This window comes from Vanessa cardui, chromosome 29 (genome assembly GCF_905220365.1).
Source record: "Vanessa cardui chromosome 29, ilVanCard2.1, whole genome shotgun sequence".
In the NCBI taxonomy this organism is placed as follows: domain Eukaryota; kingdom Metazoa; phylum Arthropoda; class Insecta; order Lepidoptera; family Nymphalidae; genus Vanessa; species Vanessa cardui.
Genome location: NC_061151.1, coordinates 1,330,427 through 1,352,131, shown reverse-complemented (window position 1 = coordinate 1,352,131; position 21,705 = coordinate 1,330,427). Strand labels below are relative to the sequence as shown.

The window sequence follows — 21,705 nt, the reverse complement described above, 5'->3', positions numbered from 1 at the left end:
GGAATTTTTTGTTGTATATGTCGCCAACTGGTTAAATTAGCCAGCTAATTAAGCAGCTAGCCCCATAATTAAACTGGCTAGCCCATTCAATCAGCCGGGTGATTGGACGTTCAGTGACGACAATTCATTTTACAAGCGGGCTAGCCTTTTAACTAGGAGCCAGCGTTTAATTAAGCGACTAGCTGCTTAATTAGCTGGATGATTTAACCAACCAAAAGATACAACTTTATTTTAATTATTACAAATTGGACCTAAAAGCAATATCACAAAAACAAAATCAAAATCAAAATAAACTTTATCCAAGTAGGCTTTTACAAGCACATTTGAATCGTCATTTTACAATTAAGTGAAAGTAGATTCTACCGAGAAGAACCGGCATGAAACTCAGTAGTTACTCTTTTTCAACATTTAAAAAATACAAAGTCATGTTAGTTAATACAATTATTTAAATTAATATATCCTGCTTGGAAGTCAACAGGTATTAATTCCACGCAAAATCTTGTATCGAATAATACGCCTTTTTCACCAAAGTATTTTTTACAAACGATTTGAATTTACGAGACGGCAAAGTTAAAAATGTCTGCGGAATTTTACTATAGAAATGGATACCTTACCAAGAAAGATTTATTGACTTTGTCATCTATAAAATCCTGTATCGAATAATACACATATACCAGCAGCGCTTTAGAAGTCTACCCCAATAGTGTGATCAGGTATTACCTTGCCCCAAAAAAGATTTATTGACTTTGTCATCTATAAAATCCTGTATCGAATAATACACATATACCAGCAGCGCTTTAGAAGTCTACCCCAATAGTGTGATCAGGTATTACCTTGCCCCAAAAAAGATTTATTGACTTTGTCATCTATAAAATCCTGTATCGAATAATACACATATACCAGCAGCGCTTTAGAAGTCTACCCCAATAGTGTGATCAGGTATTACCTTGCCCCAAAAAAGATTTATTGACTTTGTCATCTATAAAATCCTGTATCGAATAGTATGATTTTTCATATACCATCAGCGCTTTAGAAGTCTACCCCAATAGTGTGATCAGGTATTATATATCCAGGGAGCTGGACCAGGCCTGCATGGAGGCTGTGGCGGCGCTTCTCAAGGGTCTGCCGCTGCAGCCTGAGGAGTCCGACCGCGGTGACCTCATGGAGGCCAAGAGTCAGCTGTTCTTGAAGTGAGATATTTCATATGGCTTCCCATAATTAATGCTTTCCAATAATATTCTTTATGGTGATTATGTATGTCGGATTGATAGCGTCAGACATCATAGGAGCGTATTTATAGGGTGAAGGAGCAATGAGAAAATCACGATTACAGGAATATACTTATCACACTTTACTTTGTACACTAATACAGTGTCACACTTGGCAACGAAGCGAATGACAGTTCCTAGGATGGAGGTATAGTACAACACAGGTTATATGTAGCATCGGCAAAATTCGTAAAACCGATCACATCCGAATTGAGCACGCTGTCCCAAATTATCAATGTTTATTTCTTATGTGAATATGATCTTTACACAAACGTAATAACTTGTAATATCATTACTACTTATATATTCGTCAGCGATTCGGCGCGATAGCCAGCTGTTTATATTGGTTGTGTAAATCGGTAGCAATGAGTTTTATTGAATTTGCAGATGCTCCATCTAAGTTGTGTCGTACTATTCTGATCACCACGAAGGCAGAATAGTAAGTGACTGTCGTCTCTGTGCGCCTACGCCATACACTGCGTCGTAACACGAAGTTAGCCGCGCTCTGACGTCATCTCGATGGCGCTGTCATATATGACCATATATGACCATCTTCGACATGTATGATTTTTGAGGTCAAAATATTTTTTTTCAGGTATTTCACCCTCTTCATGAACTTGCTGAACGACTGCAATGAAGTCGAGCTGACCGAGGGTCCGGGTCGGCTGGAGACCTTGAGGAACGCAACCATCCAGGCGATGTCGAACTTGCTGTCGGCCAATATTGACTCGGGTCTCATGCACAGTATCGGTAAGTTTATATCTTTACTGTAGGTATTTTTTTATAATTTAATTAAATATTATAAGAGGTGCAGAACAAACCACGAATCCAATTTTTACGTCTCTTTATTGCGCCTTCTACAGTATGACTGACTGTACAGAGAAGTTACAACATCGAGCACGACTATCTTATTACAAAAATATAGTGTTACAAAATGAAATACCTATGTGCACACGGCACAAGTTTTCTAGGGAAGACAAATACAAGACCTAACACAGGGGATCTAGTGTTGTATATATCACCTCTGCAATAAATTGTCACTAAGGAAAATCTAGTAAAAGCCACATTTATTACCACTGGCATACATTAACAGCCTTAAAACTTCCCCCTTTGGGGCTAAGACCTTTCCCTGTGAGGAGAAGATTTGGTGTATATTTGGTGTTTGGTGTTGAAAGGTTTGGTGTTTGTTTGTATTGCCTGTATTGTATTTGTATGGCCTTAAACCGCATTTGTCTATGTTTATTCTAGCTTAAATTTTTAATATTATTTAAGAGTGTATTACTTTTTATCTAATTCAACAGTGCTGTAAATGCCTGTAGTGATGTATCACACTGCACTGGTCCGGGTACTTTTATTACATAAGTGTTTTTCTGAATATGCCGATGGTGTTTCAAATAAATAAATATTGTATCATGCTGCTCCCATGTTAGGTCCCACCACTGTCATACTAATATACTAATATGTAAGGATTAGAAAGTAACTCTGCCTGTTTGTTAAACTTCAAATAACTGAACCGAATTTGATGAAATTTCATCAGAATCTACATTTTGCAACGAATCATTTAACTATTAAATACTTAAATTCTGAATCCCAATACGTCGCTAAAGCAGCAGGAGAAAACTTGCCAGTAAAGGGATGACCAGCAAACTTCTAAAATTTCTTATGATAACCCTACAACGATACAGTGAATCAATAGTTTAAAAAAAGTGCAATAATATTAACAATTAGCGACGGCAAAAAAACCGCATCGAAATCGGTTGCGTAATTTTAAAGATCTAATGCATACAACGTTGAGCGACTTTGTTTTATACTGTGTTATAATTTACCGTCCGATAATCCAACGGCTCTAAAAAAAAAGTAAAGTAACAGCCTGGTAAATTTCCCACTGCTGGGCTAAGGCCTCCTCTCCCATTAACGAGAGGGTTTGGAACATATTTGACGACCTCCGTGGTCGAGTGGTGTGTACACCGGTTTTTATGGGTACGCCACTCCGAGGTCCCGGGTTCGATTCCCGGCCGAGTCAATGTAGATTATCATCAGTTTTCTATGTTGTCTTGGGTCTGGGTGTTTGTGGTACCGTCGTTACTTCTGATTTCCATAACACAAGTGCTTTAGCTACTTACATTGGGGTCAAAGTAATGTATGTGATGTTGTCTGATGTTGTTGTCTCATATTCCACCACGCTGTCGGGTTAATTTACAGGCTGTTACTTTACTAATCCAACGGTACTGGTTCGATATAAGATTCTTCCATTACTGAACCGTTAACGATGTTGTAAAAACTAAAGTTGAATGCTAAACAGATCTGGGCTACCACCGCGATCTCCAAACGCGAGCCGCCTTCATGGAGGTTCTGACGAAGATCCTGCAGCAGGGCACGGAGTTCGACACCCTCGCTGAGACCGTGCTGGCGGACCGCTTCGAGCAGCTTGTGCAGCTTGTCACCATGATATCAGATAAGGTGGGTTACCAAGGAACTTAATGTAACAGCCCTCCCCTACGGGATATTTCATTTCGTAGTGTTTGTCTTAAACTTTCGCGATTATTACACATTTAAATAAAACTAGTTATAACGGATTTGAATCGCGTATATTAATTATTTTTGAAATCCCGACGTTTCGAACACTTTACAGCGTTCGTGGTCACGGGTAGACTAAGGTGGCATTTGTCTATTTGAGGAACAAAAGAAATATTATTTTTGGCGGTAGTTGTAAATAATATTTCATTCATTTTCATTTTGTGATCGGCGGCGAAGAAGACCATCGTAAAAAAACCTGCATTTGTCTATTTTCAATGAAACTCTGACATAACAAACAACAACAGTCTGTAAATTTCCCACTGCTGGGCTAAGGCCTCCCCTCCCTTTGAGGAGAACATTTGAAACATATTCCACCACGCTGTTCCAATGCTGGTTGGTGGAATACACATCTGAAATGAATTTCTATAAAATTAGACACATGCAGGTTTCCTCACGATGTTCTCCTTCAACGCCGAGCACGAGATGAATTATAAACACATAAGCACATGAATATTCAGCGGTGCTTGCCTGGGTTTGTACCCGCAATCACGGTTAAGATTATCGTTCTTATCAGTGTGCCATCTCGGCTGCTGACGTTTGTTTTCAAAATTTCTTCTCTCCCTTTGATGAGTAGGATTGAACTAACATAGATTCAGAGCACTGGCTAATCTCAGCTCATAAACGATCCAAATTAAGACAAGCACTAAGTTTCTGGTGATTGACTAAAAAAGACCATATATTTAAATGAGTAAGATCGTTCCCCCTACTGGGCTAAGACATCCCAGTGAGGAGATAGTTTGGTGTATATTGTATCATGCTGCTCCAATGTATGGCCCCACTGCCATATTAGTATACTCATATTATGGATTTGAAAGTAACTCAGCCTGTTTGTTAAACTTCAAGTAACTGAATCGAATTTGATGAAATAGAATCTACATTTCGTAACAAATCATTTAACTTCTAATTACTTAAATCCACTTAGTTTCTGGTGATTGACTGAAAAAGACCATATATTTAAATGAGTAAGATCGTCAGGGCGAGTTGCCGATCGCCATGGCGCTGGCGAGCGTGGTGGGCTCTGCTCAGATGGACGAACTGGCGCGCGTGCTGGTGTCGCTGTTCGACGCCAAGCACCTGCTGGCGCCTCTGCTCTGGAACATCTTCTACCGGGAGGTCGAGGTTTGCGCGGTGAGTTGACGACACCAGCGATCTCCAGAGCTTACGACTTTTGAGTACATTTTGGTGATAAGGCTCTTTGCAAGCCAATCTGGGTAACAGCCTGTAAATTTCCCACTGCTGGGTTAAGGCCTCCTCAATTTTTTCCTCCTCCTACTTTTTTTTTATTGTTCATTTTATTTCTTTTTTTTTGTGTAAATGATAATTTGTTAGTACTTAATTATTATTATTATTTTTTTTTATTATTATTTTTACTTTTTATTTTGTACCAAGTGTCATGTTGTCCCAAATAAAAGTGTTCTTTCTTTCTTTCTTTCTTTCTTTCTTTCTTCTTTCTTCTTCCTTGAGGAGAATGTTTGGAACATATTCTACCTAACACGTTACCACGCGCTCGTGGGTTATTCTAAAACCAAGCAGCCTTACCATGTAATGTTGTGTCCCGGTTAGTAAGGCGCGTGCGTCAGTGTAACTACAGGTACAAAGGATATAATAACTTGTTCCATAGTTGATGGCACATAGCTGCGTAAATAATGCTTAGCACTTCTGACGGTACCAATGTCTATGTCAATATGCCATTGTTGTTTATGGCAGAACAAGTGATAGGTACCATCCCAAATGGGCTAGTACAAAGCCCAAAAACCATATACCCAATAGTATATCGCGAATAAGCATTCCAAATACCATCAGATGGCAACATCGCCTATCAACTACAAAACATAACTTTGGTCTGATAATCTGGTGATACGAAGTAGTCAACATCTCACCACCAGCCTTGGAATCTAAGTCAAACTTCATGGTATAGCCTCACCCAGACTCCAGAACCTATACTAATTTTCCGTCGTATGTCATTTTCAGGTCTCAGACTGCATGCAAACTCTGTTCAGAGGGAATTCGCTGGGTAGCAAAATTATGGCGTTCTGTTTCAAAATATACGGCTACGGATACCTGCAGAATTTGCTGGAGCCACTGATAACGGCGCTGCTTGATCAGGCGGACTGCAACGCCAGCTTGAGCTTCGAAGTCGATCCAGCCAGGTGAGTTTTAAAAACTAGCTGTGCCAACAAAACAAAATATTATTGTTGCCTAAGTTACTCCTTATTATATCAGTTATCTACCAGTGAAAGTCCCGTCAAAATCGGTCCAATGGTTCCAGAGATTAGCTGGAACAAAAGGACAGACAAATATTATAAAAAAAATATTTTGGTATATGTACCGTGTATACATACGTATGCATTGAGTAAAAAAGGGCCATTTTAATATTACAAACAAAAAAATACAAAAAAGAAATAGATAAACACAGATAATTTTAGTTTCTAGTGTTGTCGTAAGTCGTAACGGTTTGTATTGTTATTGCTAAAGACTGAAAAACTGTGAACGTTGGAAGACAATCCGCCACCAACCTTGGAAACATGGTGCCCAAGGTTGGTGGCGGATTGTAAGGAATGGTTATTACAGCGTCATTGTCTATGAGCGGTGATCACTTACCATCAGGTGCCCATGCTCCTCCGTTAATTCATACCATAAAAGAGTTTCTTACCGGTTCTTGTCGGTAGAATCTACTGTCCGAATCGACGGTAGCGTTGCATTTAATTCAATATTTAACGTGACGATTCTAAAGTTCTTTAGCCTTCTTGAATAATTAATATTTTCTTTTATCTATTACAGGCTGGACCCAACTCACGACATAGAAATCAACAGAAACAATCTACGAGACCTGACACGAGAGGTTTTCGAAAGGATCATCAGTTCAGCTGATAAATTCCCCTCGCAGCTACGGAGTATGTGCCATTGCTTGTACCAGGTATAATTGGCTTCTATTTTTGGTCCTATGAAAAATGCCCTAAGAGTCAAGTAACCCAGATAATTGCAAGTTCAAATCCAGCTAAGCACCGCTGAATATTCATGTGCTTAATTTGGTTTTATAATCATCTCGTGGCTTGGTGGTGAAGGAAAACATGAGGAAACCTGCATCCGTCTAATTTCATAGGATTTTGCCATGTGTATTCCACTAAGTCGCATTGGAAAAGTGTGGTGAATATTTTCCAAAACTTCTCCTCAAAGGGAGAGGAGCCTTAGCCAAGCAGTGGGATGTTTACAGGTGTTGTTGTTGATACTTATAGGACTTTTAATGTTCACTAACTGTATATTTCCAGGTCCTCAGCAAGAGGTTCGTCCAATTCCCGCAGACAAGTGTGGGCGCTGTCGGTACCGTTTTATTCTTACGGTACATAAATCCGGCGATCGGTAAGTTTAATCGATATAAACCTTTAGTTTTATCTGTGGTCACGTAGTAATCCGCCCTGGTTTGGATCATAAACCAGTATAACTGTTGGTAAAAGGAACATAATATATTAGTTCCTTAGGTCGATGGCGCGTTACTAATGTCCTTGATTTGACATTTCTATTGATAGTGGTACCACTTACCATCTCGTAGCTCATTGGCTAGTTTGTGTTAATCTTTAATGGAAACAAGTAATAGCTTATACTTTATTTTGTTGAAAAGTATGTATGTATCGGGTAGTATTGTTCAGAGAGTATCATTAGTCATAAAAAAACGAACTTGACATAACAGACAGCCCATGTCAATTGGAACAAGATGTTCGAAATTTAAATAAATATAAATATAAATATGACACAACATCACAACATCACACTCAGATCCCAATGTAAGTAGCTGAAGCACTTGTGTTATGGAAATCAGAAGTAACGACGGTACCACAAACACCCAGACCCAAGGCAACATAGAAAACTCATGGAAATCTGCATCGAATCAGCCGGGAATCGAACCCAACCTGGGTTCGATTCCGGAGTGGCGAACCCATGAGAACCGGTGTACACACCACTCTACCACAGCACACAACAACAGTTTGTCTATTTTATATTTAAATATAAAAAAATAACCAAAGGTATATAAAACAATCTTTGTCCCCCCCAGTGTCCCCTCAAGAAATGGGTATAGTGAACCGACCCATACCACCACACATCAAGAGAGGGCTGATGCTCATGTCGAAGATCCTTCAGAACATCGCGAACCACGTGGAGTTCTCCAAGGAACAGCATATGCTGCCTTTTAACGACTTCCTGAGAGAGCATTTCGAAGCCGGGCGCAAGTAAGAGACTTACGTCATCATTGGAAAAAAGTAAAGTGCTGGGATAAGGCCTCCTCTTCCATTAAGGAGAGGGTTTGGAACATATTCTACCACGCTGTTCAAATGAATGTTGGTGGAATGCACACGTGGCAGAATTTCGATGAAATTAGACACATGCAGGTTTTCTCACGATGTTTTCCTTCACCGCCGAGCACGAGATGAATTATAAACACAAATTAAGCACATATATCCAGCGGGGCTTGAACCTGCTATAATCGGTTAAGATGCACGCGTTCTAACCACGCGGCCATCTCAGCTCTTTGTAAAATAAACCGTTAAATGATTGAAGATCTCTTTTCAAATAAACAGCATTGTAAGTCTGATCAGCTATGCGAGTTATTTGACGTTTGTTAGAGATTTGATCGTTTAATGGATTTTACAAACGACGTATTCTTCAGATTAGTGTTTTTTCCGCTTACCCCTATGGCATACCTTAACTAAATTCACTTATTGGTGGTAGGGCTTTGTGCAAGCCCGTCTGGGTAGGTACCACCCACTCATTAGTTATACTACCGCCAAACAACAGTACTCAGAATTGTTGTGTTCCGGTTTAAAGGGTGAGTGAGCCAGTGTAATTACAGGCACAAGGGACATAGCATCTCAGTCCTCAAAGTTGGTAGCTCATTGACGATGTAAGGAATAGTTGATGTTTCTTACAGCGTCATGGTCTATGGATGATGGTGACCACTTACCATCAGGTGGCCCATATGCTCGTCCGCCAACCTATACCATAAAAAAAACCAGACCTCACTTTCAAGGTAGCTCAGAGTGATAAAGCAATTTCTGTAACTTTAATACATGTGTACTTTACTTGGTGATAGGAAAAGCCCGTCTGGGTACCCACACGTTAGATATTATATCGCCAAACATAATTAGTATTGTTGTGTGCCTGTTTGAATGGTTAGTGAGCCAGTGTGACTACAAGCACGTGGGGTATAACATCTTAGTTCCCGAGGTTGGTGGCGCATTGGTATGACGTAAATAATGCTTATTCTTACAGCGCTAATCCATCCACCTACCGAATACATAAAAACAATCAATTTTTTTCTTCAAGGTTCTTCATAGAAATAGCGTCGGACTGCGAGACCGTGGACCAGACATCCCACAACCTATCCTTCATCAGCGACGCCAACGTGGTGGCGCTGCATCGTCTGCTGTGGAACCATCAGGAGAAGATCGGGGACTACCTATCGTGCAGCAGGGACCACAAGGCTGTCGGCAGGAGACCCTTCGACAAGGTAAACTTGGAATACGAGTAATGTGATAGAAAAATTATTTTGTAATTTAATAACAACAACAGCCTGTAAATTCCCACTGCTGGGCCAAAGGCCTCGTCTCCCTTTGAGGAGAAGGTTTAGGAACATATTCCACCACGCTGTTCCAATGCGGGTTGGTGGAATGCACATGTGGCAGAATTTCTATGAAATTTGTCACATACAGGTTTCCTCACGATGTTTTCCTTCACCGCTGAGCACGAGATGAGTAATAAAGACAAATTAAGCACATGAAACGGCGGTGCTTGCCTGGGTTTGAACCCGCAATCATCGGTTAAGATGCACGCGTTCTAACCACTGAGCCATCTCGACTCAAAAAAAAACTCGAAACTAACAGCACCTTTGTCTATTGCCAGTGACTTACCATCAGGTAGCTTACTTGGCCGTTCGACTACTATACCGTAAATGAAAATATTTAAAACTACCCAACAGTATTTTTAACAATCTCCAGTACTAAGCGATTAAATCTTCGAATTATAATAATATATCTGATTTTCTTTACAGATGGCAACACTACTTGCCTATTTGGGACCACCTGAACATAAGCCTGTGGAATCGTAAGTTTATTCTAAAAGATTTAATGAATATTAATAAATATGTCAAATAACTCCACTAAACAATGAATCAGAAAATAGTTTTACTACGGTTTGTCAAATATTCTACCTCCAAAAAGAAATACTGATTACTTATATTACACGGTGATTGGTGTGTTATGGTTTAATGGCTGAGTATGCCAATGTAACTACAGGAACAAGGGATCTTAGTTCCAAAGGTTATTTGTTAATATTTCTCATAGTGCCTATGTCTGTGGGTGATGGTCACAACTGACCATTTGTCAGTTTACCTCTCTCATCTTCCTGCCCTTATCCCAATTTACTTGTGGTCGGCGCAGCATGTCTTCCATAACTCCCTATCTGACGTCATCTCTCTAGTAACATTCCAGCCAAATCATCTTTCACACAATCCATCCATCTTTTCATTGGTCGTCCCCTACCTCTACATCCATCGAATCAATCAATCAATCAATCTTTATTTCAACATAATGTTGTCTTAAATTTTCGCGATTATTACACATTGAAATAAAACTAGTTATAACGGATTCGAATCGCGTATATTGAGTCTTCCCGTGACCACGAACGCTGTAAAGTGCTCGAAACGTCAAGATGTTAAAAATAATTAATATTAATAGTTTTATTTCACTCCCTATTTCAATTTAATAACATAGATCACATTTCCTACTAATAACTTTATTCACAGCACGTCAAGTCTCCTTTTCTCGTCGTACGCACGCTGGTCTTCCATTGACATGTCCTCGACCAACTTCGAAGAGTTCATAGTCAAGCATAACATGCACCAGAAAGAAGAATACAAGAGTATCAAGAGTTTAAACATCTTCTACCAGGCCGGCACCAGCAAGATTGGGAACCCGGTCTTCTATTTCATATCTAGAAGATACAAGTAAGATCTTTGTTATATATTTTACATTGGTTAAAAAGTTGTATTATTCGATACAAGATTTTGTAGATGATAAAAAAGGCATGGAATTAATACCTATTGACTTCCAGGCTTCCAGTTAATACAATTATTTAAATTAATATAGGATATATATTAATTTAAACTTACTTAAACTTAACTAACATGACTGTTTTTTTAAATGTTGATGTACTGAGTTTCTTGCCGGTTCTTCTCGGTAGAATCCACTTTCCGAACCGGTGGTAGCTTCACTTAATTGTTAAATGACGATTCAAAAGTGCTTTTTACCTAATTGAATGAAGTATATTTTGTTTTTTCTTTCAGAATCGGTGAGATAAACGCAGACCTGCTAATATACCACGTGATAATAACTCTGAAGCCCTTTTGCCAGCAACCCTTCGAGCTGATTGTCGATTTCACGCACACGAATTCCGATAACAGATTCCGGTGAGTCTATAGACCGAAGCATTCAAGTCCTGTGGGTCATATTTAACTCTAGATTATTCGCATATAGTCGAGATGGCCCAGTGGTTAGAACACTTGCATCTTAACCGATGATTGCGGGTTCAAACCCAGGCAAGCTCCGCTGATTCATGTGCTTAATTTGTCTTTATAATTCATCTTGTGCTCAGCGGTGAAGGAAAACATCGTGAGGAAACCTGCATGTGACAAATTTCATAGAAATTCTGCCACATGTGTTTTCTACCAACCCGCATTGGAACAGCGTGGTGGAATATGTTCCAAACCTTCTCCTCGAAGGGAGAGGAGGCCTTTAGCCCAGCAGTGGGAATTTACAGGCTGTTGTTGTTGCTATGTTGGTATATTATTTTGTCTGTAGTTCGAAATGGGGGGGAGGGTATTAATTTGTCTTTTCACAGTATTATGTCATATGGCATATTACTTTGGGGTAACGCTGCAGCTATTGAATCTCTCTTTATTTTACAAAAGAGAGCAATCCGGTTTATTTATAATCTTGGAGCTAGAGACTCTCTTCGGGATGTTTTTAACAGAGTAGGAATACTCACTGTTGCGTCGCAATATATTTACAACAATATTATGTATGTATGTAAAAACTCAGTGGTAATCATTGTATGTGCACTAGGAGTAAGAATAAGCTTATAACGCCAAGTTTTCGACTCCGCAAAGTCAATAAATCTTTCTTGGGTCAAGTATCCGCTTCTATAATAAAATTCCGCAGAAATTTTTAACTTTGCCGTTTCGTAAATTCAAATCGTTTGTAAAAAATACATTGGTATTGTAATGTAAAATTTGAAGGGAGGCCAATTGTAATATATAATTGGCTAAAAATAAATTTAAATTTAAAAAATGTTAATTTTCTTCGAGGTAAACTAAAAATGCGGTAGAGCTGGACAAGGTTTTTAAATTAAACAAATCCTCGAAAGAAAGTGCTCCGGAAGTCAGTTAAATAACCCTTCAACATTACAAGTAGATTTACAGAAAAGGCAAATCTATGTTCCAAATTAATTTATTCAAAAGAATATATCAAAATAATTTTAACAATTAAAAAGTCTTAAAGTAACAACAGTAACAAAATCGGGCGCCTGGATGTTTACATCCATTTAAAATACATTAAATTTAATTAAATATTATAAATTGTAAATTTTTCAAAGTTAACAAAAAATATTTTAAAGTTAGACTAAGTTATGTTATTAAAAGTTTCTCCAAAAAAAATATTCAAATATAAATTATTAGAATTAGGTGTAAATAAAGTTACAACAATGTATAAATATTATTTTTAAAAAAAAGTTTGAATGCCAAATTTTCATAAGATTATAAAATGTATACTAAATCCCACGAAGTTCCAAAATTGCGGTAAAAATAAATATGTAAAAATTACATACCGAAATCCAGAAGTTAAATAAATGTTATAAAGTTTTCACTTCCTTTACGGTTTCTAAAATTTAATCCTCAAAATATCCAAAGAAATAAAGTTCATAAGTTCTTCGAAAAGCGTTGAAAATAATCCACTCGAAGATACAGCCAAAGAGAATAATTCGAGGAATCATCCACGATAATAAAGTTGTAGAAAATAACTGCAGAAAATAAATTTCGAAAATAACTGATGAAAATAACCATTGAAAATAATTGTAGAAATAAATTGTTGAAAATAACTGTAAAAGAGAAACAATTCTAATTAGAACCTAACACGAATTTCGAAAATCTATAGTTTCACTTTAATAATTCAACCAACTTACCCGGTCAATCCCGGTTATTTTCCAAAAATAACAAAATGCATCATGGGAAATATTCTAAAAATTCCCTGTAAAGAACCACAATCGTTGTTACGAAACCGAACAATTGAAATAAATTCAAATTTCGAAGAAAGTTTTTCGACTTACCACGAGGCGACAAATATCCATATTTATTTTTGTAATCCGACATGGATTTACTTCCAATCGTTTAAATTAAGACATATCGTGCCTTAAAACTTCAATTTTCAACAATATTCAATAGTTTAAACCAAATAAAAGTTACAAAAACTTTGAAAATAATTTAGCGTCACATTTCGACTTAAAAGGCGGAAGGAAAGTGAGGTCTTAGACAAATGTCAAAGATCATCTCAAAGATAATATAAAGATAATAAATCACAATTAGATCAGGAACGCATAATGCATAAAAAGTGCATTTTTATTTTAAATGTCAAATTTAGCGGTATTTTTAAATTACGCATAAACATAGCCTTAGAAATGGTTGTCAAAGTCAAATGACAGATGACATCCGATAACCTATGTTAGAAATTTAATATTTTTTTGACGAAATTATTTAAAAATGGATGAAACATGTAACGTGCGCCACAATTACGTTACATTACCCCCCAACCAAAAAATAAAAGAGGAGCTCAACCTGAGAGACTCTTTTATTCGACTCTACAAAAGAGGTAGAGACCGACTCTATCAATCAAAATATTAGTGACATAACAAATAGTAACTCTACAAAAGTTAGAAAAATATGGAAAACAACAAACCATAACATTTCTAAAAAAATCGAAACAAAAGTAATAGTTAAACACCACCCTAGAGATGAGAACTCTAATATAGTCTCACTCGAAAGCAAAAAGTTGTCTAACTTAACTTTATTCAGAAAATATGATAAGTATAAGTAATTATCAAATAACTTAACCTTGGAGATGAGGACTCAATATAGCCTCACTCGAAAGCAATGAGCTGTCTAATAAAACTTGTTTCATTTAGAGTAGGAAATTATAAAGTATTACCTTACTCGAAAGATGGAAAATATATATTTTTTTTTTAATAAAATGTTGGGTCTACGGAACATACACTTATTGGCATACCAAGAACACCAACCTCAAAATGGTTTCAATTAAAAACAAAGGATATGACTAACGTGGCCGACGCAACTCAATACGACTTTCCGAACACGAGAGCATACAAAAAATAGTTCTAACTGTGACCGACTCTACACCATCAGCTTTTCGAACACAGTTAAACAAAACTTCCAAAAAATGGGTGTCTGTGAACGGCTCAACACCACCAGTTTCCCGAGCACAGAACAAAGTTACCAAAAAATATGTCTGTGACCGGCTCAACTCCACCAGCTTTCCGAGCACAGAACAAAATAACCAACAATTGTTTCAAAAATGTGTTATTGGAAAATTCACAAAATTGGAATATCCAAAACAAAGTCAAAACCAAGCTGGACTAAAGTAATAGTCAATAATCGAATCCAAAGGATTATTTCTACAAAACTTCAACCAAAAATAACTTATTACTAAAATATGCAATAAGGTTCTACACAACTAGCAAAAATGTTATGTACAAAACACACAAACAAAATAATACAAAAGTATTAACACAAAAATATTGTAAAAACAATATTCAAAAAATATTACAAAAAAATGTATAAGATCTTATGAGTCAAAAGAAATATTCGGAATTACTTTTATATGGAATCCAAAATGTCCTCAGTTAAATTTAGCAAAAATATATTTGTAGAAAACATACTAGAGTGGGAATCCTATCATACTATCATCTATCAAAATCTTTGAGGCCAATTCTTTCATACTTCTCATTCAATCATCTCTAACAAATGCCTCAATAACCCAAATCTAAATATAACTCTACAAAATATTTTAGAGTTAATCCAAAACTATATTTTAATAATATCTTTAATATGATAACGACCAACAGTACCTTTCTCTAAATCTTTTAATATATAAACATTATTAGAAATCTTCTCTATTATTTGAGATTTGATAAACTTAGGAGCAAGTTTAACCGAAAAATATTGAGAAGCACTAGACAAGATGAAATTTCTTCTCCAAACTATATCACCTGACTCATAGGAAATGACTTTCCTTCCTTTATTATAGTATAAAGCATTCTTTTTATAAGCTTTAAATAAAGATTTGGTTACTAAATCAAAAATGGAACTTAAGGAATCTAAACTTTGTGCATAAGTTCGACGATTACCAAATTCGAGTTCATTCAAATTTGTAAATGAATTACTGAAACGATGTAATGAAGCATCAATTATGACTTCACGACCAAACATAAGAAAATTGGGAGTAAATTCAGTAGCTAAATTAATACTGCTATTCAAAGCTAATTGAACATGACATAAAAATTTTGACCAAGTTCTATGATCATCATGAACAAAACATGCTATGCAAGTTTCTAACGTTTTATGATAACGTTCAACTGGATTATTTTGAGGTGTATATAAAGTGTTATAAAATATTTTATTTATATTAAAGCTTTTCAAAAATTGTACAAAATGTTTAGAAGTAAATTGAGTACCATTATCACAAATTATGATTTTTGGACAACCAAATTTAAGAAAGATATCCTTTTCTAAATATCTACATATGGATTTTGTGGTAGCATTACTTAATGGATGTAACCAACAATACTTAGAAAATACATCTAATACTGTGCAAATATATCTGTGTCCAGAATATGATTTTGGCAATGGACCAACTATATCAATGGATAGCATAACCATAGGTTGAGAAACAATCTTTTGATTTGTCATAATACCAAAAGGTGGAGCATTTGAGTGCTTATAAGCTTTACAAGTTTCGCAATTTGAAATATAATCTTTTACATCTTTAAACATATTAGGCCAATAATAGTGAATTTTTAACTTATTTAAAGTTTTATGAATACCTAAGTGACTTGAATCTAATGAATCATGATTATTACGAATAGTATCTAATACATTTTCTTTTGGAATAACAATTTTCCACGCTAAATTACTTTGCAATTGAAATTTGGGTTTACAAAATCTATAAAGAACTTTGTTTTCTACTCTATAATTTTTATATCTTAAGGGAAATTTTTGACAACCTATAAATATATTTTTGTACCAAGGATCTTCAATTTCTTCATCAGGATGGGTTATCTCTGATGGAATATCAATAGCATTAATTTGAATACGAGATAAAGTATCAGGTACAACATGTAAATTACCTTTTTTATGAATTATATTGAAAGTGAATTGAGATATACGAGCAGCCCAACGCGCTAAGCGTCCGCTTGGATTATTTAAGCGTAATAACCACTTTAAACTAGCATGATCTGTTATCACAGTAAATTCCATACCTTCAATATACGGTCTAAAATGTTCGATAGAATCTAATATAGCAAGAAGTTCTTTTTCAGTAGTACTATAATAAATTTCACATTTATTAAATGTTCTAGAATAAAATGCAACAGGATGTTGATTATCTTCATCATCTTTTTGACATAAAACACTACCAATAGCATAAGAGCTAGCATCACAATGCAGGAAAAATGATTTGTTAAAATCTGGACAAATTAATACAGGAGCAGTTAATAATGCTTGTTTAAGTTTTACAAAAGAGTTTTCGCAATCTGAATTCCATTCTACGGCACGCTTACTATTACGACTACCGCGAGTTAGATTAGTTAAAGGAGTAGCAATATCAGCAAATTTTTCTATGAATCTACGATAATAAGAACACATACCAAGAAAACTACGTACTTGTTTTACAGTTGTAGGACGAGGAAAATTTTCTATTACAGACAACTTAGAAGGATCTGTATGTAAACCATTGCTATCGACAACGTAGCCTAAATAACATAGACGTTCTTTACAAAATTCACACTTTTTCAAATTTATAGTTAAACCAGCATCTTTTAATTTATGATAAATTTTACTTAAAAGAGTTAAATGAGTTTGAAAATCACTAGAGATAGCTATTAAGTCATCTAAATATACAAAAACATTAGAATCGAATTCTACACCAAAAAGTTTGTCTACTAATCTTTGTAGTTCAGCGGGAGCATTAGTTAAACCGAAGGGCATACGAACGAATTCGAATAATCCCTTTCCAGGAATTACGAAAGCAGTCTTCTCTCTGGAAGTTTCTTCTAAAGGAATTTGCAAAAAAGCTTTAGACAAATCAATTGCTGTGATATACTTAGCACCACGCAAATTATCCAAAATCCGCGACGTGTAAGGTAAAGGATATGCATCTTTAATAGTGACAGAATTTAATTTTCTAGAATCTAAACACAGTCTTATACCACCATCTTTTTTTGTGACAGGTAATACTGGAGAACACCAAGGAGATTTAGAAGGTTGAATAATACCATCCCTAAGCAAAACTTGAACTTCATCATAAAGTTCTTTTTGTTTAGCAGGACTAATAGGCCAATAACGTTGTTTAATAGGTTCACCAACAGTTATAATTTTATGCTCAGTTAAATGTGTTAAACCTAAACCTTTCTTTTCATAAGAAATTTCTTCAAAAAGTTTTATAATTTTATTTAATTGTTCTTTTTCAGAAGAAGAAAGTTGAACTACAGAAGTTACAGAATTTACAATTATTGAATTCTTATTTTCAAATGTTATGTTTTTAAATAATTCATGAGCTAAATTAAATGCGAGCCAAAAAGTCGAATCCTAGAATTATATCTGGATTTAGTGAGGGAACTACCATGAATTCTACAATGCGAGTTACATTGTCACAAGTAATTGGAATATCTATAGTACCTAAAACGTCTTGTGAACTACCATCAACAGTACAAGCTTTATAACTACTAGTCTTAAGTTTGAATCCTAAATTGAGGAATTGTAAGTGACTATTACAACCTAGTACGCTTTTATTAGCACCACTATCCAATAAACCTGTAAATGATTTACCACAAACTTGAAATTTTAAAAATGGACGTATGTCGCTATTTTTAGTAAACAAAATGGGAGCAAATTTATTCATTGAGAAAAATAGTTTTAAATAATTACACCAATTAGAAAAGTCTTCACGAATTTCAGAAGCATTAGGTCTAGAAATTTTAATATTTGTCAGATCAACTGATTCTTTATTAAGGACCTGTGTCTGACAAAACCTTACTCGTTTTTTGGAAGAGTACAATTATTGCAAAATTTAGTGATAACATTTAATTTACCACATTTAAAACATAAAGTGCCTGGAGTGTTTTTACACTTTTTATAAGTATGTCCAATTTCTTTACATTTTAAACAAGTTAATGTTTGAACTGAATTAATATGCTTAGTTTTGAAATGTGAGTTATTATAACTATGTTTATTATTTATTATTCGAAATTCATCAATCTGTTTTGAAAGTTTTACTAAATCATCAATAGAATTCATTGAATGACCTACCAAATGAATAGAGTAGCTAGGCAGCATGTTATGTTTCAATATCTCTAATAAAGTATGTTCAGATAAGGGATAAGTTAGTCTATTTGACATATCTACAATTTCAATAATAAAATCTGATAAAGTTTCAGTTTGTTTTTGTTTTCTAATTCTTAAATTATATTCAAGTTGATAATCAAAATCTAGTTTGTCAAAACGCTTTAGTAATTCTAATTTAAGATGTTTCCAAGAATTAAGTGAACCACGAATAGATCTAAACCACTTGAGAGCAATGTCAGTTACTACTTCAGTAAAGGATGGCAATATTTGGTCATCACTAATATCTCGACTCACACAGTATTCTTCAAATGTTAACAAAAATTCACGTATGCACGTTTTATCATTAAATTTATATTTAAACTTAGACAAATCTACTCGCTTATAGTATTGAGGTTGTCTATTATTCATAGATAAAGTGTTACTAAAAAATTGTGGCAAGTCTGCCGACAAGTCTACTAAATCATTAGAAGCAGAAGGCTTCGCCTGAGAAATGTTCGTCTCTAACATCTGAGAATGTTCTACATTAATTATATTAGGTGTTAAATTTTTGTCACCACTATCATCAATAGATGGTTTAAGAGTTAATTCATCTCTGTCAGTCATGGTTATGTCCTAGAATATAATCGAATATAATGGAACGAAAAGCTTTACTTCAAAACATAAAAAAGTTATAAACTTGGCATTCAAATTACATAAATACTTAACATTAGTATTTAGTACAAAATGATTTTAACAAAAATTATACATATGTAAATACATAGTACATATTCAATACTAGACAAGAGCAGTAATTGTAATTCAGGTCCCTGGCTGAGGGCGCCAATTGTAATGATTAATTTTGAAGGGAGGCCAATTGTAATATATAATTGGCTAAAAATAAATTTAAATTTAAAAAATGTTAATTTTCTTCGAGGTAAACTAAAAATGCGGTAGAGCTGGACAAGGTTTTTAAATTAAACAAATCCTCGAAAGAAAGTGCTCCGGAAGTCAGTTAAATAACCCTTCAACATTACAAGTAGATTTACAGAAAAGGCAAATCTATGTTCCAAATTAATTTATTCAAAAGAATATATCAAAATAATTTTAACAATTAAAAAGTCTTAAAGTAACAACAGTAACAAAATCGGGCGCCTGGATGTTTACATCCATTTAAAATACATTAAATTTAATTAAATATTATAAATTGTAAATTTTTCAAAGTTAACAAAAAATATTTTAAAGTTAGACTAAGTTATGTTATTAAAAGTTTCTCCAAAAAAAATATTCAAATATAAATTATTAGAATTAGGTGTAAATAAAGTTACAACAATGTATAAATATTATTTTTAAAAAAAAGTTTGAATGCCAAATTTTCATAAGATTATAAAATGTATACTAAATCCCACGAAGTTCCAAAATTGCGGTAAAAATAAATATGTAAAAATTACATACCGAAATCCAGAAGTTAAATAAATGTTATAAAGTTTTCACTTCCTTTACGGTTTCTAAAATTTAATCCTCAAAATATCCAAAGAAATAAAGTTCATAAGTTCTTCGAAAAGCGTTGAAAATAATCCACTCGAAGATACAGCCAAAGAGAATAATTCGAGGAATCATCCACGATAATAAAGTTGTAGAAAATAACTGCAGAAAATAAATTTCGAAAATAACTGATGAAAATAACCATTGAAAATAATTGTAGAAATAAATTGTTGAAAATAACTGTAAAAGAGAAACAATTCTAATTAGAACCTAACACGAATTTCGAAAATCTATAGTTTCACTTTAATAATTCAACCAACTTACCCGGTCAATCCCGGTTATTTTCCAAAAATAACAAAATGCATCATGGGAAATATTCTAAAAATTCCCTGTAAAGAACCACAATCGTTGTTACGAAACCGAACAATTGAAATAAATTCAAATTTCGAAGAAAGTTTTTCGACTTACCACGAGGCGACAAATATCCATATTTATTTTTGTAATCCGACATGGATTTACTTCCAATCGTTTAAATTAAGACATATCGTGCCTTAAAACTTCAATTTTCAACAATATTCAATAGTTTAAACCAAATAAAAGTTACAAAAACTTTGAAAATAATTTAGCGTCACATTTCGACTTAAAAGGCGGAAGGAAAGTGAGGTCTTAGACAAATGTCAAAGATCATCTCAAAGATAATATAAAGATAATAAATCACAATTAGATCAGGAACGCATAATGCATAAAAAGTGCATTTTTATTTTAAATGTCAAATTTAGCGGTATTTTTAAATTACGCATAAACATAGCCTTAGAAATGGTTGTCAAAGTCAAATGACAGATGACATCCGATAACCTATGTTAGAAATTTAATATTTTTTTGACGAAATTATTTAAAAATGGATGAAACATGTAACGTGCGCCACAATTACGTTACATTACCCCCCAACCAAAAAATAAAAGAGGAGCTCAACCTGAGAGACTCTTTTATTCGACTCTACAAAAGAGGTAGAGACCGACTCTATCAATCAAAATATTAGTGACATAACAAATAGTAACTCTACAAAAGTTAGAAAAATATGGAAAACAACAAACCATAACATTTCTAAAAAAATCGAAACAAAAGTAATAGTTAAACACCACCCTAGAGATGAGAACTCTAATATAGTCTCACTCGAAAGCAAAAAGTTGTCTAACTTAACTTTATTCAGAAAATATGATAAGTATAAGTAATTATCAAATAACTTAACCTTGGAGATGAGGACTCAATATAGCCTCACTCGAAAGCAATGAGCTGTCTAATAAAACTTGTTTCATTTAGAGTAGGAAATTATAAAGTATTACCTTACTCGAAAGATGGAAAATATATATTTTTTTTTTAATAAAATGTTGGGTCTACGGAACATACACTTATTGGCATACCAAGAACACCAACCTCAAAATGGTTTCAATTAAAAACAAAGGATATGACTAACGTGGCCGACGCAACTCAATACGACTTTCCGAACACGAGAGCATACAAAAAATAGTTCTAACTGTGACCGACTCTACACCATCAGCTTTTCGAACACAGTTAAACAAAACTTCCAAAAAATGGGTGTCTGTGACCGGCTCAACACCACCAGTTTCCCGAGCACAGAACAAAGTTACCAAAAAATATGTCTGTGACCGGCTCAACTCCACCAGCTTTCCGAGCACAGAACAAAATAACCAACAATTGTTT

The 21,705-nt window shown here is 34.8% G+C and overlaps 1 protein-coding gene across 1 annotated transcript in view; it reads left to right on the top strand.

Annotated features, from left to right (window-relative positions):
* Positions 1 to 21,705, top strand: part of LOC124541821 (neurofibromin) — an 89,414-nt gene that overhangs the window by 22,617 nt on the left and 45,092 nt on the right. Inside the window, exons 25-36 of the mRNA XM_047119727.1 lie at positions 1,074 to 1,190; positions 1,864 to 2,018; positions 3,571 to 3,728; positions 4,821 to 4,973; positions 5,817 to 5,995; positions 6,627 to 6,762; positions 7,115 to 7,205; positions 7,897 to 8,071; positions 9,165 to 9,348; positions 9,889 to 9,941; positions 10,642 to 10,842; positions 11,182 to 11,304. Of these exons, the coding sequence (XP_046975683.1) occupies positions 1,074 to 1,190; positions 1,864 to 2,018; positions 3,571 to 3,728; positions 4,821 to 4,973; positions 5,817 to 5,995; positions 6,627 to 6,762; positions 7,115 to 7,205; positions 7,897 to 8,071; positions 9,165 to 9,348; positions 9,889 to 9,941; positions 10,642 to 10,842; positions 11,182 to 11,304 (1,725 nt within the window). The remainder of the gene's footprint in view (positions 1 to 1,073; positions 1,191 to 1,863; positions 2,019 to 3,570; positions 3,729 to 4,820; positions 4,974 to 5,816; positions 5,996 to 6,626; positions 6,763 to 7,114; positions 7,206 to 7,896; positions 8,072 to 9,164; positions 9,349 to 9,888; positions 9,942 to 10,641; positions 10,843 to 11,181; positions 11,305 to 21,705) is intronic.